Source organism: Mastomys coucha, unplaced genomic scaffold (genome assembly GCF_008632895.1).
Source record: "Mastomys coucha isolate ucsf_1 unplaced genomic scaffold, UCSF_Mcou_1 pScaffold15, whole genome shotgun sequence".
Lineage (NCBI taxonomy): Eukaryota > Metazoa > Chordata > Mammalia > Rodentia > Muridae > Mastomys > Mastomys coucha.
Genome location: NW_022196897.1, coordinates 61,644,918 through 61,661,012, shown reverse-complemented (window position 1 = coordinate 61,661,012; position 16,095 = coordinate 61,644,918). Strand labels below are relative to the sequence as shown.

Below are 16,095 nucleotides of genomic sequence, written 5' to 3'. Positions count from 1 at the left end.
ACACACACACACACACACACACACACACACACGGCCGCCTGTAGTAATTTTTCATAAGTGCAAAGCTTCGCTGAACCAAAGGTCACCATCCAAGCCACTAACAACTTCTGACCAGCGCGCTGTTCCAAACCAGAGAAGCAAAGGCAACTATTTGTCAGCGGTTCTGACAGCTAAGTTCATTAAGGATTGAAATCTGATGAAATAAAAGTCGCCCAAATATTTACCTGCGGGCCGCGCTTGCCGCCCGGGTCTGCGGGCGCAGGGGGCCCCCCTCGGCGGGCCGCGTTCTCGGGATCCCTGCACTTTCCAAGTCGGAGAGAGCCCTTTGCGTGGCAGATTAATGACGACTCCGTGTTTCTTAAGGGACGTGCTGAATTAATTATTTCGCCAATCACGTGGTCGCGACTTGTAGAAATCTATTCTTATCATCTTCCTCGCACTTTGAAAATTCTCCGGGTTATAAGCGGCCCTCCCCTGACTGCCGCCGAGCCCCCGGCCTCCCAGCCCGGCGTGGGGGGCAGGGAGGGCTCCCCAACATGGCGCCGTCTGCCGAGGGTCCGATTTACTGTACTGTACTCAACGGGCTTAGCTATGGGCTCGCTTCCTTCTCATCCCTGCCGGTGATTCAATACACACACAGCGGTATTGATGTATTGGTGGGCACAGGAGGAGCCATTAACCAGAAGACGGGCAGAGGACAATCATAAAATGTGTCTGAATATTTAAACTTCTGTCTGCGCACTTATAAATACACATGTCCACGCGTCTGGGGAGAGCCCTTCCATATATTAAGGACATATGTCCTATTTTATGCATCCTGCTTATTTCCTGTCTCCAGCAAGACACCCCCTATCTATTTTGGAACTCCTATCTTGGCCCCCTCTTCAAAGCTGAGGCCAAGATGTGGGAAAGCCCTCATGATAAAAATAGTGCAAGTTACTTTTTATAGTAGAGAGTGTTTATTGTTGTCTGAGGGGCAAGAGAAATGCGGGAGGTGGGGAGGGCAGGTGTTACAAACACCAGAGGGGTTCAGTAGACCCAGAAAAGAGGGAGTCCAAGATGGGAGAAGAGCCTGGTCAGGTCAGAGCAACAACCACCAGCCAGTCCTGGCTGGGCCCAGAAAAGGCATGCTCGCCCAGCCTCTGCAGAGTGCAAAGACTTCTCATACCCACTCTAAAAGAGATCTAAAAACAGGTCAGGACCAAAAGCCGATTTGGAGCCCCCTGGTAGCCCAAGCAGTGCTTCTCTTTCAACCAATAATGCCCTCTACCTTGCAGCCTGGATCCCTGACACAGGCTCTCCACTGCTCACAAAACACAGTAGCCAAAGTGGGGAGTAGAAGGAGACTGTGGAACTGCTAAACCATCACTGACTTAACTTTCACACCACAGGCACCAAATAAATGGGTGTCTAATTTATTGCAGAAAATGAGAAGAGGAAATGTTTATAATGAATGTTAGCTTTTACAAAGAGTCTCTAACAAGGCACCAAACAGGAGGGAGATTTTACTACACCTTTTTATTATTTCAAATATAGATCAATGAATTACATCAAAACTACAGGCAACAATTAGTATAAATAAGACTTTAATCAGTGGCAGCAAAACATGGTCAGTCCTATTTTAAAAAGCATCTTTTGTGAGCAGACTCCAAGGGGCTGACTGGCAATGTCATCTCACAACAAAAGGCTGTAACCGGACAAGTGAGATGGGAGTCAGAGGCACACTGAAGTCCCCTCGGCAAACATCCCACTCCTCAACCCAGGCACGACCCCAACCCAGGTTCTAAAACACCCAAACAAATGCTTCTGGCTCATATTTGGGGAAGAACAAACTGGAAATAAATAACAACAAATGGGCACTGGAGCCTTTCCACAGCTTGCTTTCTCTAGAGCACGTTCCCAGATGGAGACCTTCCTGCTCTGGGTGACTAGGGTGGGGGCAGGGGCTATCTCTTTCCTGGTCCACTCCTTTGGGCCCAAATGGGTACTAGGGCCAGAATAAGACTTTAAGACTAGTAACTGCTCTCTGGGCCCTGCAAACACCATTAGCATTTCAAAAGACAACCCCTCCCAGCTGAGAGGAAGAGCTGAGATTTATAAACAAAGAAGTTGCTTCTCAGCTGAGTTAGTTTTCAAAGTAGTGGGGCTATGTTGCCGGGGGTTTTCTTCAGTAAAGCACACTCTTGACTTTTGGCTTTTCTTTGGGGCAGGAGGAAGGAGGGGTAGTATTTGGTCTGAAGTTGGATGAGTAACCAGAAGTTCTGAGGAGAGGGGAAAATCTGTACAACCATCTCCATAGTGGCTATATAGTTGAATATTGTGAAAATAGACACTCCCCGGCCCAAGGACATGGTTCAATGTATGCTTAGATTTGGCTTTTAGGAAAGAGTAGTTACAATTTTCTAATTGGCCTAAGGATAGTGCCTCTTTTCAAATGCTCTATCCAAAGACTGCCTCCATGCTACAGGGAGGGGGAAAGAGAAGAGAAGGGTGGTTAGAGTCCAAAAGGTTAAGGGTTTAGAGGTCAGTCCTCCAGGCTGAAATACAGCTAATCGAACAGAAAATTTGTCCTCTGGGTGAACCTGATTCTGTAATTTAGCCGAACTTCAGTAAAATACCTTTTCAGCTTCTCAACGTGAGGGCGGCAGCAAAAAGACGTCTTAACTATGTATGAACTGTGCTTTTTGTCACAGAAACAATGACGCAAATAATGCAGGAATATCCATCTTTAATATCCCGACGTGGTGATATTCAAGTATTGCCATGTGCAAGTGTGAGAGGCAGGCTCACCCCAAGGAGGAACAAAGAGCTTTCCCCAGGGTCTAATACAAAAGACCAAGGCTTGGAAGACACTTCAGAGAGTAGAATTTCAGCCTAGGGACTCCAGTGAATCCCTACCCTCAGCTCTCAGGAGACAGAGCCAAAGAACAGGCCTTTCCCTTCTCCACCTAAGTCTATTTTAAAAACAACCACTGAAACTTTCTAAAGTGTTCTGAAATCCTGAAAGAAATACCACCACCATGGATCACAGAATTAAAATTGCTCACCCTCCCCCATTTCTTACTTTTGTGTGTGTGGGGGGGGTGGGTGACTGCAACCAGGGGTTTCTGTTTAGAGTTCTGGGGTTCAAGCTTTCAAAGACTTGTTTCATTTGACTATATAAACCCTGTCATTACCTTTGACCCTTATCCTCCTTATCCTTAAGAGTTAGAATTTTTAAGAAAATGAGATTTGAGCTTTTCTCAGGCATGGAATAAAAATAAATAAATATTAAAACATCTTCCTTCTTTTTGAGATTGAAGTTACTATCTCCAAGGTATAGAAGTGGGCCTGAAAACTTTCAGAGTTTTTCAATTTCTGCTTCTAATTAATGTCTCTTCAAAAAAAAAAAAACTTCAAGGGAAATCCCTTTAAGGTCAACTTCTGTGGGCTTCTAAAGTCTATGAGTTTCTTTTTAAAAATAAGACTTCCTTACCTACCCACTCTCTCCCCGCTGCACAGCACCATCCCTGTATTGGCCATACACAGAATCCTATAAAATGCTGCTCTTTGGGGTAGTTGGAGCATTTGGAATCTAGTTGAAATAGAAAATTCAGACATTATCTGATGACCCAGAGCATATAGGTTTTGTTTTCTTTCCCCAGAAGAAAATATTAGACCATTTGCTTCTCTCTCCCCTCCCCCCACCCGGAACTGCTTGTAAACAGGGTGCTGTAGAAGCACATTCGGAAACACATTTTCAAAACCTCGCTTTTCCTGGATCCTTGGCTTCCCTCTTGAAGGGTTAAGGGCCTCCTCCACATATTTCCAGGGTGGGTGGTTTAGGAGGGAGGAGCTCAAAATGGGGAATAGGGCCAAAAGGGAGTCCACAGCTTTCTAATCCAGTCCCCCGAAGCCTATTCACCATCCTAAGGTTTTTGGCACACAGGTGTTGGCTATTCTCTGCAGTCCACTCCCCGAACAAATAAATATTTAAGCAACTATAATCTAAACATAAAATAACCCGTTTCCACTTCCTTCTTGGATTTATTTCTTTGGGCATGGGCCACTGGGAGCAAACCACTTCTTTTTATCACAGAAGAAATTCTACAGATAATCCAGAAAGTTCTGAGGTTCCGGCTCAGCCTCTCCTGCTTGCATTGAAAGCACCTAGCACTGGATGCTGGCCTTCTGCCTCAACTCCCCCACAGTTACTAAGCCACGCAGCTCCCTGGAGGGGTGGTGTGGAGGAGACCCGTCCTGGTTCACACTGGGGTAAAGCCTCCAACCTTCTTTTGCAAATTCAAAATCCAACAGCAGAGATTTTCAGGAGTTTAATGACTCGCCAAGGGTTTACGTTCTCAGTAGCTCCTGCCATATGATAATCTACTTAAAGAAGCCCGCCCACCCTCCCACCCTTCCCCACTTTAGGGAGGGGGCTGCCCTCGGGCAGGAAGGTAACCTAGTCCGAGGGCGGCCTGCAGGTCCCAGGTCCACCCCCACAGTACCTTAGAGCCCAGTGAGGTGACAGCAGGCCCCGCCTGCACCCGCAGCTTCGCCTCAACCTGGAGTGCAAGAAGGGATGGGCTCAGGGTCCCCACTTCTATAAGGTCGTCAGGTCCGTATGGTGGTCCTTGGCCAATGGCTGCAAATGCTGGCCCGGGGCAACTGAAGAGGAGCAGGAAGATGAGGAAGAAGACCTGCCCTTGGTGTTGGGCAGTTTGTGGTCTTTTTTCCACTTCATCCTCCGGTTCTGGAACCAGATCTTGATCTGGCGCTCAGACAGACACAGGGTGTGAGCGATTTCAATCCGACGGCGCCTGGTCAGATACCTGTTAAAATGAAATTCCTTTTCCAGTTCTAGGACTTGCTGTCTGGTGTAGGCCGTCCGAGAGCGCTTGGGCTCCCCGCCGGTGTAGTTGGGGTTCACTATGAGACAAAACAGACAGGACAGCCAGGTCAGAGCCCGGCCACTAGTTAGGCCCCAGGCTTGCCTCTGCCTTCACTTCCTGGCGCGTCTGGCAGCCCTCGGGCCCCCCCTGTGCTCCAAGCTGGCCAGCTTCCTCCCTCCCGCCCTCTCCCTAAACATACACTCACTCCCACCCAAACCCTTCCATGCACCCACTGCCCACGCTCACAGGTCCTCCTCAAAGGTGCTCCCCTGCCCCTGGCCCACCAAGAGCTCGGGATCTCCAACATTTTGGAAAGGTCCTTCTTTTACTCTGCGTTCCCTCTGCTGTGGAAATGGAGTCCTCCCCCACTCCACCCCCATCCCCACCCCCTTTTGCGCCCACAGCCAAGCAGCCAGCCACATGGTCCAGGCCTGCTCCCTCAGCTATAAAAATTTATGGAGAGAGTAATTGCGGCGCCCAAGGAAGCTTCACAAGCCCCCACCCATTCGCAACCCCTCCGGGGGGACCCAGGCCAAAAGATGCGAGGAGGGATGGGGGAGGGAGGTCTCTGCCCTCCCGCTCCTTACCCGAATTCACATGCACCTTCTTCATCCAAGGGTAGACCACAGCGGGCTGCTTGAGTGCTGTCCCGGGGGGCGGCTGCTTGGGGCCGGTGGGCTGGCTGCAGGCCCGAGCGCCAGGCAGGGGCGCAGGCGGGGGCGCTGGGCACGGCTCTCCCGGGGCACCGTAGTGACTTCCCGGGCCGTTCGGCTCCTGTCCGTGACCCCGCGCAGGCAGCGCTGAGCCAGGCCCGGGCCCGCCGCCTCCGAAGGATTGCTCACCGAAGTCGGGCCGTGGGTAGAGCCCCGAGGGCTGGAAGTCGGCGCCCTGTGCACCGCTGCCGTAGTAATCGGCTCCCTGCTCGCCTAGGTAGCCACCCTGCAAATATTCCTCGCACGGAGGAAACTTGGGGTCTACGTACTTAGAGTTCACCATATACGAACTCATGGCCATTAATTTCAGAAGGTAGAAAATACTAATTTTTCTCGTGTTGTCTTTTTTCTCCTTCCATTGGGCCCTCCTACTTGCTGTCAACTGAATAAAGTTGGGCGGCCATGTGACCAGGCCAGCCAATAGGAAGAGAGCATGTTTATCACCGGGTTGGTGAGCATCTCATAATTTTCACAAATTTAACTAAATAACATATGTGTAATCAAGTGACTTGCCATGCCACATTTGAGAGTCCCTGACAGATGTTAATAGAGTTCTGATTCTATCCCCAGGACCCCAATTTCCAGCAGGTAATCTCGGCTTTTGTCTTCCACTGACTTTGCTAACCTCCCGTACCCTCCTCACCCACCAACGCCTGAAGCAGCCCCCAGAATGGGCATAGTTCAAAGAAGAGTGAATTCGCCTATTGGGGTGCAAAATAAGGAAAAATGAGTGTGGGCAATGTGGCCTCCGAGTTGGGTTGAGTCCTAGGCAGGCAGGCTGCCCGGCCAGCTGGCAGGAGTCCTGGACTCTGACATACAAAGACCTGTCCTGGCTTTGTCTTCATCAGGGTCACCCAAAAGTTACGAGAATCTGGCGGACCTGAATTGAGTTAGGCAATGAGTAACCACTATGCTTTTCTGCCAATGTCCAGGCTGGGATGTTTCTAGTTGAAGTTGGCTGGAGGCCCTCACAGTTCTGGGTCTGATGGCTGAGGGTTGGGTCAGGTTGGGATGGTGGGGAGGGGGACCTTAACCTTGCTTAAATGTACCCCAAAAGGTCTCCGATGGCCTTTTTTCCAGTTTGTCTTCTTCCCACACAAGGGTCTTAAAAGCAGGTGAGTCCCATTTGGATACCTTTGTATCTCGTGCTCCTTCAGGGCAGGGCTTCTGCTGGAGATTGCTGGCCTTTTCCCTCATTCTCTAATACCCTAAAACCTGGCCCTTTGGCCTTACACTCAGGCAACCACTTAAGCACTCAATGGAATATCTACAGGAGTTTCTCCAGGAAAAGGCTGTACAATTTCACCAGGCAAAGTCCATCATCCTGGAGTCTAAGGTAATGAAAAAGAAAGAGGTGGCTTGCCGGCTCGGCTGCCAGTACTCTCCACTCCTCAGTCTCTGGCCATGTCGGAGCTATATGAAGTTTTTGCATCGACCATATATTCCCCTAGAATCGAATCTGTGACTATGTGGGTACCACACAAATTCGGTTCTACAGGGTATATATAGACAACGTTACAACCTCGGGTCCTAACCAGAGCAGCCAGCCAGCCACCAGACCTGATCTCTTCAGCACAGCCACCAGGAACTCCCCAAGTCTGGCTTTCAGAGATGGTGCAGGTAGGCTCGGTGCATTTCTAAGTATTGCTGCTCGGTGCAGCAATGAGTCCCCTCATTCTCTTGCCAGGATCAGGGGCTACCGAGCAGCTGAGCAACCAGGACCTTCTTCTTAGAAAAAAAGAAAGAAAGAAAGAAAAGAAAAGAAAAGGAAAGGAAAGGGAAAGAAGGGGATTTTTTTTCCACCACAGAGATGGCGGCTTAATTGCCCCTTCTCAGAATCCAAATCTCCCGCCCCCTTATCAAGTGGTATTTCCCAAAAAGAAGCAAAGGCCTTCAGCAGCAGAAAGGGAGTTTTGAAAAAGGCAAAAAGGATATTCTTCACCAAAACCTAAGCCAAGTTAGTGCATAGCTAGTCCTCGTAGAATTCGAGCAGCATTTACCTTCCTGGGCCCTCAGCCCCGCCAGACTTTCGGATCCCGGCTGATGCTGCTTCTGCTGCTGCTGCTACTGCTGCTGCAGACCCGGAGGCAGGCGCTGTTTGCGGCCACCGAGCCTCCCTGGGCTGAGACTGTCGAGCTAATGGTGAAGGGCAGGGCGAGGGGTCATTTGAAATCATTTACAAACATATCACAAAGTTTCATTATTTTTGCTTTGCCGACAGCAGCACAGAAGAGTACAAAAGTTCACGAATTTCGCCGCCCCAGCGCCTCCGCTGTCCTGGGCTTGCCCCTCAATTCAGGGCATCAAGAGCCCAGATGCACTCTGGGGCTGGGATGATTTCAGGGGCAGAGGGATGCCCTGGCCTGGGCCAAGCTTTTGCGATGACTGGTAACAGATTGAAGATATCCACATTTCTAAGTATTGTTTTGATCCCTCCCTCCATAATTCGAAAAATCGCTTTCTAGCTCCTCGCCTTGATTTTGATGGGGTGAGGCAGGGAGACTCCTCTCATCATATCTGGCAAAATTAGGTGCTCACTTTGACTCTGTACTTTGCTCTTCCACACCCTCCTATCATCTTCCACTTCCACTATTTTGAAGGGATTTCCCAGGTGTCAATTCTAAAAAGGGTTAACATCCGTTTGTTTAACGCCTCTCTGCAGTTCTTCCTAATGCCAAGCCTTTCACCCACGGATCCATGGACCAAGGCCTTCGTGGGGACACTTGGGCCTACCTCAGCTTTATCCAGACAAATTGGGGAAGTCCGATGGGTTGAGTGAGGACCAAGATGAGTACACACACATTTTCATATTTGTTAGACATTGTGACCTGCATTTCACCTTATTGCTCGACTTGTTCAGACAGGTCAAAGCCAACAAGTTATTGATGAACAAAAGCGTTAAATATTCACCTCCCTCTCAACTGCCCATACAAATGCTTTTGATCTCTCCGGCTTTTTGTGCTGTGTGCAGCTACAAGGCGCCAGATTCGGGTATGCAAGCAAGCAGCCTGGGCAGAGATAAGCCCTCACATCCAAGGGTGCCAAGAAAGGGGGCGGGGGCAAGACCAGAGAAAGTCTGGAGAGTCCAGATTTTTCATCCTGGAGCCTGGCTCACTATGTGCAGGCCTGGTCTATAGAAGGAACTACAAGCTGTGAAGGTCTCTACTCTGCCTGTGAGCTCAGCCTCACCAAGGGAAACCTGGCCCTGAGCCCAGTCTCAACTTCTCTGACCACGAAGGGAAGGCATCTCACAAGAGAGGGAAGATTCCTGGTCCCTGTGGCCCTTACCAATCTACTCTTCCATTAAGATAAAACTACCTGTGGTTTGCAATGAGTGACAAGCCCCTGCTATTTCCTTGACTTTTCTTCTAATGACATCCAGAAGATGTCACCAGCATTCTCAGCTTCAAATCAGAGCCAAGGAACTGGAGTCTCTGCCTCTGATCCCACCCAATTCCATTGGGCTCTGGAGAAGAGAGGAAATTCTTCAACTGCAGCTAAGGAGAAACAGGGGTGAAAGGGAAAGCACTCTTCTTGTTCCCTTAACCCCCACCCCAAACCTAGGACTCATACCAGTGAATCTAGAACCCAGAAAGGGACAGGAGAGTAGTGTCCACATAAGCTCAGAAGTTGTAGCCCTTCCTGGAAGCAGGCCAATCCAACACACCCAAGGCCATCAAGGGTGACATATTTGTTTCTGTTTGTAGTACATCAATTTTTAAATTAAAACCTATATACAGCCAGAGAAGGCTGAGATAGACTAGGCAGAGATAATAATGGCTGGACTGCTGAGGGGGACCTCATTGCCTTGGTGTTGATTGGGTCAATTCTAGCAGTTGTGGATGCTTGGCCCGCCCGCAGTTCGTTGATAGGGTGGGCTGCTAATTAGGTGCATGCCCGCTGCACCTGTGCGAGCCAGGGCAGCCTGGCAAAGGCCTGTATGGTCCTGGCAGGTCCGGGAAGATAAGGGCGATCCCCTGCGGTGCGTTTATTTGAGCAGGTGACTGTGTACTAGGCCCCAGAAATACTTCCTAAAGGGTCAACCTGAAGCTTCCATCCCTCCCGTTTTTTGGCCTGGGGAGTCAGCGCCACTCCGTAACCCTCCCATCTCCGCTGGTGCGGACCTTCCGCCCACCACCTCCCAGCGTTAGTACTGTCTTTTCGTTCCTCGGAAGAAAAGGGAAGGTACTTACAGTGGTTCTCCCTGGCTCTCCCCGATGCTCCGAAACCTGTTGCAATGAAAATGGGGGTCACTCAAATTTCACAGGACAATAAAGCAGACATAGATCACGTGCAGAAAGTGACAAGGCCCAGACACTCCACCAATACTCCTTGCTTCTGGTAACCGCCTTCGGGAACTGCGCAAAGTTCTCTGATAGCATCCTCAAAGGCAGAGCTAGGGGGTCTGGAAGTCTGTCCCAGGCATCCTCCGGCAAAACCCTACCAGTTATACGGCCTGACTCAGACTGCCTGAGGCAGGGTTTTCCCAGGGGGGAAATGGGAAGTCAGAAAATAGGCCTTTGTGCATTTCCTTCTGGTGCGGGCGGGTGGGTGCAAACCCACTAGTGAGCCTGCAGACATTCTATTTGTCCCGACCCCAATTCTGCTCCCTCTGAGAACAGTTCAGCCCTCCTTTTCCAATTTCAGATTGGTTTCCGAATTCGACCTCAGCGTCCAAACCTGCATTCTCCTCAAAGAGGGTGCAGGCATGGCAGGCAGGGACATACTTTTTCCCCCATGTCTCCAATGTCTCAAAACAGTCATTTCCTTCCGAGGGGAAATGAGAACCCAAAAGATAACCAGAAAGGAAAATTGATGTATTTAAAGGAAAATGCTCTAGATCTTACAGAAATGTCTAAAATATGACCTCATTCTATCGGTTTGACACTAATTTTTTAAACATACCTGCAGGAGAATCAAACAGAACAGTGCTTCCCCAGACGCTCAGGTCCATCTTCAAGTTTTTAGTCTTCTAGGAACAGGAAAAAAAAAAAAAAACCCCCGCTCTGAGCTATCTCATAGATAACTCATCTCCACACCATTCCCCTCTCCCTCTCCCCAATCAATGCTTTCTTCTACTTTTAAAGTAGTTGCTCCACTTCTGAGAGGAGAGTGTAAATCCTGCTTTGGGAGTAAAAGCCCTCATTTCCCAACTTTCCAGGTATACAAAGGAGAGGGAAATGCCAATATCCCCATTCTATTTATTAAGTTAGGTTTAGGCTAAAATTAAAATGAACTTCGATAGATAGGCTTTCCCCACGCAGAGAAGGCTGGGCTCAGACCCCCTGCCCCACAACTCTAGAGTTGTTGTGGACAAAGTAATAGGTGACTTACTGTTTTTCTTTTCTAGTAGGTAGGGTAGCTTAGAGTAGAACTGTCTCCTGAGCCCGGGCGCTGGCTGGAGTCTCTCACTTGCCTATCGCTGCTACAGGAACCAAGCATCTGCACTTGTATGCTCTTAACCTAATTTATGGTGGGAATTATATTTTGGCTTGTCAACTCTCAAGCCATAAAACAAAGTTTATTGGAATCACGTGCTTGTAAATAGCCACTCAGGTCCCTTCTCTGCAGAACCATAAATAACCTTTGGCTTTAAACTTTTATTCACTAAATAAAGGTTCACTGCAACTGTTCCCCTGGATTTAAATAGTTCCAAATATCCAGAATGCAAGAGAGGTCATATTCATATCAATACCCAAGGCTTTTCAACTTGCTTCTTTTCAGAGAAAGCTGTTTAAATTGGGGGATAGTGCTATTTGGAAAAGGCTGGTTGGTAGGCATAGCCTATGACTCTTTGGCTGCATTCACTGTGAGTACCATCAACTCCTTTATTTCAATCATTTTTCTAGCATTCGATGTGGTGAGCAGGAAAGACAAAGGCCACTTCTTACTTGCTTATCGCAAAAGTTGGAAATTATTTGAGATTTTGCTTGATTCAATAGAGAAGAGTGGCCAGGGGAGAGGCTGGGTGGCCTTGGGGGTGGGGAGGCAGCTGGGATTAACACTTCGTGTCCTCTGTATTGTTGTGGACGGGGCTTGGTGAAAGTTGAAGATGGCCACATGCCTAGGGGTTTTTATAATTTGCTTAGATCTGAAAGAGAAGCCTTTGCAAGTGACCAAACTGCTCAAAACAGCACGACTTGAGGTTTGGTGAAGTGAGAAAGTGGAGAATAGGCCCCACCGGACTCTGGCAAGTAAGGCTCTAAAGAAGGTTATAAAGCAATAAAACAGCCCTGGTGTGAAGGGGCCGGGTGTGGGGTGTGAGGAAGCACATGAGGCTCTTAAAGAACCTGAGCCCAGGAAGTCAGTTGTGCACAATCCTACTGTGTGTCCAAGTCATTTAGCGCAGTGCTCAAGGGTTCCTGAAGGCCCACATCTGAGTGAGCTCTTCAGTAACTCCTCCCCACTGCTGGCCCCCATCACAGGGAGAGACTAAGAAAGAAAGAAGTGTAGGACTATCTCTGTCTCTCCTGCTGAGCAATCCAGGAAAAGGGCTGGACACGCCACACCCGAGAATGTGGCTATCTCTGCTTGTGGGAGACATGAGAGACAGGAGTGGGGGATGGCAGGAAGTCCCCCCCACCTCCCAAGAAGAGGCACAAATAAGAAGAGAATTGGCCCCCATCACCCTCCAGAGGCCCTACAGAGGTGCCACAAACCTTGTGAAAATGTGTGATTTTATTTTACTACTCTGATAAAATGATGGATGTGCTGCACAGGTTTGTAAAATGCACACACACACACACACACACACACACACATTTGATTTATAAATCAAATGCACTTACTACCGTTCCTATCAGAAAACCCCACACAGCCCAGAAAATTCTTTGTATAAAGATCTCTTTGCATGCTAATTTCCAACCATTTGCAAACCCACTTCCTGATTTGACTCTCATTAGCCAGAAAACAAGGGGTTGTTAGTTCAGACACTAGGACAACCATTTATCCCCTCTAACCCTTTAAACAAACAAACAACAACAACAAAAAATCCCATCAGACATGTAGAAAGACTTTTGTGGGTTTTACTTTGTTTTATCAATCGTGGCATATTCTTAAAGTAACATGTAGAGACAATCCTTCCAAAACTGCTTTTTGGTAGCACTAGATGAGCAACTTTGAAATGAATCCTTGCAAATCACCTGAAAGAGATAATGAACACCTGGGCATGGAGAAAAGTTTTCATTTTTTAGGATAAGATGAATCAAAGGGTAGTTGACTTTCCAAGCCATTGTGATGAGTCCTTTGTAAGGAGGTGAGAGCTGGTTAAAAACAAGCCTTGAGGCATGGTGGATGGGTAACAGCTCCCAGTACCTGACTGGGGATCAGTAGTTCAGTAGTAACTTCTTATGGATGAGAACTGATGAAGAATGATGTCTGAGATATGCTTGCAAACTTGACTGTAGGTTCCACAGGAAGATGCAACCTACTCTGGGTGTTGAAGGGAGTAACAGGAAATGAGATCAGGTGTGAGAAAATGGGAGGAGGGAAGAAATACATTGAGGCAGACATCTTTGTTTTCTGATCTTAGAGCTCAAAGGCAAAATGATTGAGAAGCAAGTATGCATCTCCCTCCATCCCTTGTTGTTGCATCACACCTCCAGTAGCCTAGGTTTTGTGAATGAAAGAGAGAGACTAGGGATCTGGCAGAGAGAATTTGAGCATCAGTGAGAAAGTCTTCTGTAGTAGAGTGTGCTTTGGGTTCCCCAGGGCTTCTCCACCCCATCCCCTGTAATTGAAATTCCCAGTAGCAACATGGGAATGCTAGATAAGTGCCCAAACTCTGAGCTCCAGCCAACATTCTGTCTCCCAAGGACTTTGAATGTTGGTAATTGTTCCAGTCAACAAGAAAGGTAGAAAAGAGAAGAGCGTGGCCCTCCTGTAAAATCTGTAAGGAAGGTGGGCAGTGGTGGTGCAGGCCTTTCATCCCAGCACTTGGGAGGCCTAGGCAGGTGAATCTCCTGTGAGTTCAAGGGTAGGTAGCCTGATGAGTTCCAGGACAGCCAGAGCTACAGAGAGAAGCCCTGTCTTGAACAAGAAGAAGAACGGCAATGAAGAACCCCCCCCCCAAAAAAACCAAAAAACAAAATAAGACAAACCAACAAAAACCGACAACAGCTAGCACCAAGAAAGGGAAAAAGAGAAAGGAAAAAAAAAAAAAGAAAAAGAAAATAAAAAAGAAAAATCTGTAAGAAATTAGTTTCCCAATAAACTAGGACCTGGGCATTGCCTCTTCTCATTTAGCTAGAGCCAATCCTGAGAATTTCGTCCCAGTGGCCTTCCATGATATAAGGTCCCCTATAAGACTTCCCCAACCCAGATGCTCCCAGGAAGGAGAGAGGGAAGGAGTCCCAGAAGGCAGCATCAGATATTTCAGGCTCAATACAGGTTACCCTACAGGTCACCCTACAGTACACCCTAAAGAAACTCATGCTAATGTTGGCTCAGTAAGAGGCCTGTTGCCCAGAGAGGATGTCGAGCTCTCAAGCTAAATGTTTGCACAGCAAGTAAGGACAGGTAGGGTGAAGATGCCTTGGTCGAATCCCTGGCCAGAGACATGTTGAACAAGGAGTCTGCCCAGGACTTGTGCTTAAGGACACAGACTAGGGTTAGAGTCAGAGAAGAACTGAACAGGGATTCCCAAACAATCGAGAATGTGATTTTGTCCTCCTGGCACTACACTACTGAAGCTCCTCTCAATGGAGCTACTTACTAGTTTAGAGTCCTCTGTAAAGAAAGGAAGACCCTAAAGGAAGAAGCTCTCAGTAGGATATAAGAACCTTTCATGGTAGAAAAGGGCCTGGAGGCAGGATGTCTGACTTGGGGTCAGAGGCTAGAATAGGTTCCAAGAAGAATATTTAAGGCTAGAGAGGACCAGGCTGGATGGCCTGTAGTGTTGCTCCCTTAGGCTAGAGACAGAACTTGACAAGGCACAAACTGGAGGGAGAAGAAACTCTGTATGTTTTCAGGATAATCTGACTCAGACACTTGGTGTGGTCGAGAGAAGTAGCTTGGAAGATGGTGGTGGAGGCCAGAGCTGAAGAGGTGGGAACCTGGTCTCAGGGAGTGTGTACATGTGTGTGGGTTACAGCCTGAAGTGGTGTTCATGAAATTCTTCATAAAAGAGAAAAATTTCAACCAAGCGCAGAGGCACATACCTACAACCAATCCTTGCGTTTGGGAGGCTGAGGCAAGATGATTGACAGTTTGTAACAAGTTTGAGCTTCACAACAGGGTCCTGTCTCCAAATTTTTGTTTGTTTCTTTCAAGGAAATGGAAGGGCCTTGGAAAACTTGAAGGATACATCCTTCTGAATGCACACTTTGTCACTCTACTCTTGCCCAAGTTAGGTCTTTGGGTTTAGCCATAGCCATGATGCCTAAGTTATAGGGTGCCGGTAGATTAAGCTAGGGAGAGGGGCCTGGCTTTTTGCTTTCTTATTCCATCCCATTCACATTCCAGGAGACTAGAATGCCCTGGAACTGTAGAAGAATGACCCTCTGGGTGGGTGTGGTTGATAGGACAGCAGAGTAATGCTGGAAGGGACTGGAGAGCCTGACAGTGAGTTTAGGAGAGACTGCAAGCCCTCCCAATAAGTTCAAAATACAGCTATTGGAGAGTAAGGCCACCTGCATTGGAGCCACGAGTGCTTTCCTCCTAGGTGGGACACTGACATGTGTAGGTACTGGATAGCAAGATCTGAGAGGCCACTGCTGATGAGAACTCACTGGGATTTATTTTATTTTATTTTATTTTATTGCTTTGTTTCATTGAGATAGGGACTTGCTAATCAGTCTAAGCTGGGTTTTGAACTCTATATGAAGCCCAGGTTAGCCTCAAATTCAAATGTTGATCTTTCTGCTGCAGCATCCTTAGTGCTAGGACTATAGGCATGAACCATCATGTCTAGTTCAGGTCTCTTTTATCCTCTGTAGAACTCAAGGACTTAGTAAGAAAACCAGCTAGTCTCTTTAGCCTGTAAAAGCCATGTTCTTACTTATGAGAAAGCAAGGCCAGTACTATTAAGGGTCAAGTGTTAAATTTTTATGTGCCAGCTCACTGTTTTAAGTACTTAGCTAATAAGTATACTCAACACCGTTAGTATTGTACTCAATACAAAAGTAACCTGGAGGTAAAAATGAAGACATGTGGTGGGCTTACACCCCATGCTACTGGACTGGAGCAGAAGGATTGCCATAAGTCCAAGGCCAGTCTGGTAACATAATGACATCCTGTCTTTAAAAAAGTAAGATCCTCATAATTCTTGATGATACTCTTATTATTCCTACTTTCAAAGGAGGAAACAAGCTCAAAGATAGTGTCCTGCTCACCTAAGGTCAAGCATCAACTCAGTGTAGGGTTTGAGTTTGAACCCAATTAACCCTGAACTTAGCTTAGAACCTGCTCTTTGAGCTTTCAAAACCCAATGTGAGGAATACATTGATTCTGTAATTTCATCCATAAAATGGAAGAAATTTACTCACCTATAGTGTGGTAACTTTAAAAACAAA

The 16,095-nt window shown here is 47.7% G+C and overlaps 2 protein-coding genes across 8 annotated transcripts in view; both read right to left on the bottom strand.

Annotated features, from left to right (window-relative positions):
- Positions 1 to 16,095, bottom strand: part of Hoxd3 (homeobox D3) — a 37,022-nt gene that overhangs the window by 16,220 nt on the left and 4,707 nt on the right. For 2 of the 6 annotated variants that reach the window (XM_031370660.1, XM_031370663.1), the window contains exon 1: positions 225 to 735. The gene's annotated coding sequence lies outside the window, so the exon portion shown is untranslated. Of the gene's footprint in view, positions 1 to 224; positions 736 to 4,487; positions 4,607 to 4,811; positions 4,909 to 5,155; positions 5,237 to 9,777; positions 10,346 to 10,489; positions 10,557 to 16,095 lie in introns of those variants that run through there. The other 4 variants (XM_031370657.1, XM_031370666.1, XM_031370667.1 and 1 more) reach the window with 4 other exon arrangements.
- Hoxd4 (homeobox D4) lies at positions 1,500 to 7,106 on the bottom strand. Of its 2 annotated transcripts, XR_004118650.1 has the most exons (3): positions 5,459 to 7,106; positions 4,488 to 4,908; positions 1,500 to 3,574 (listed from the first exon to the last, which is right to left on the bottom strand). XR_004118650.1 is itself a non-coding variant. In XM_031370673.1 (2 exons), exons 1-2 carry the CDS (start codon positions 5,883 to 5,885, stop codon positions 4,583 to 4,585), a joined length of 753 nt encoding a protein of 250 aa, XP_031226533.1. In that variant the 5' UTR covers positions 5,886 to 7,106; the 3' UTR covers positions 1,501 to 4,582. The 2 variants fall into 2 exon arrangements, 1 of the variants encoding a protein (XP_031226533.1); XM_031370673.1 differs by having other exon boundaries at positions 1,501 to 4,908.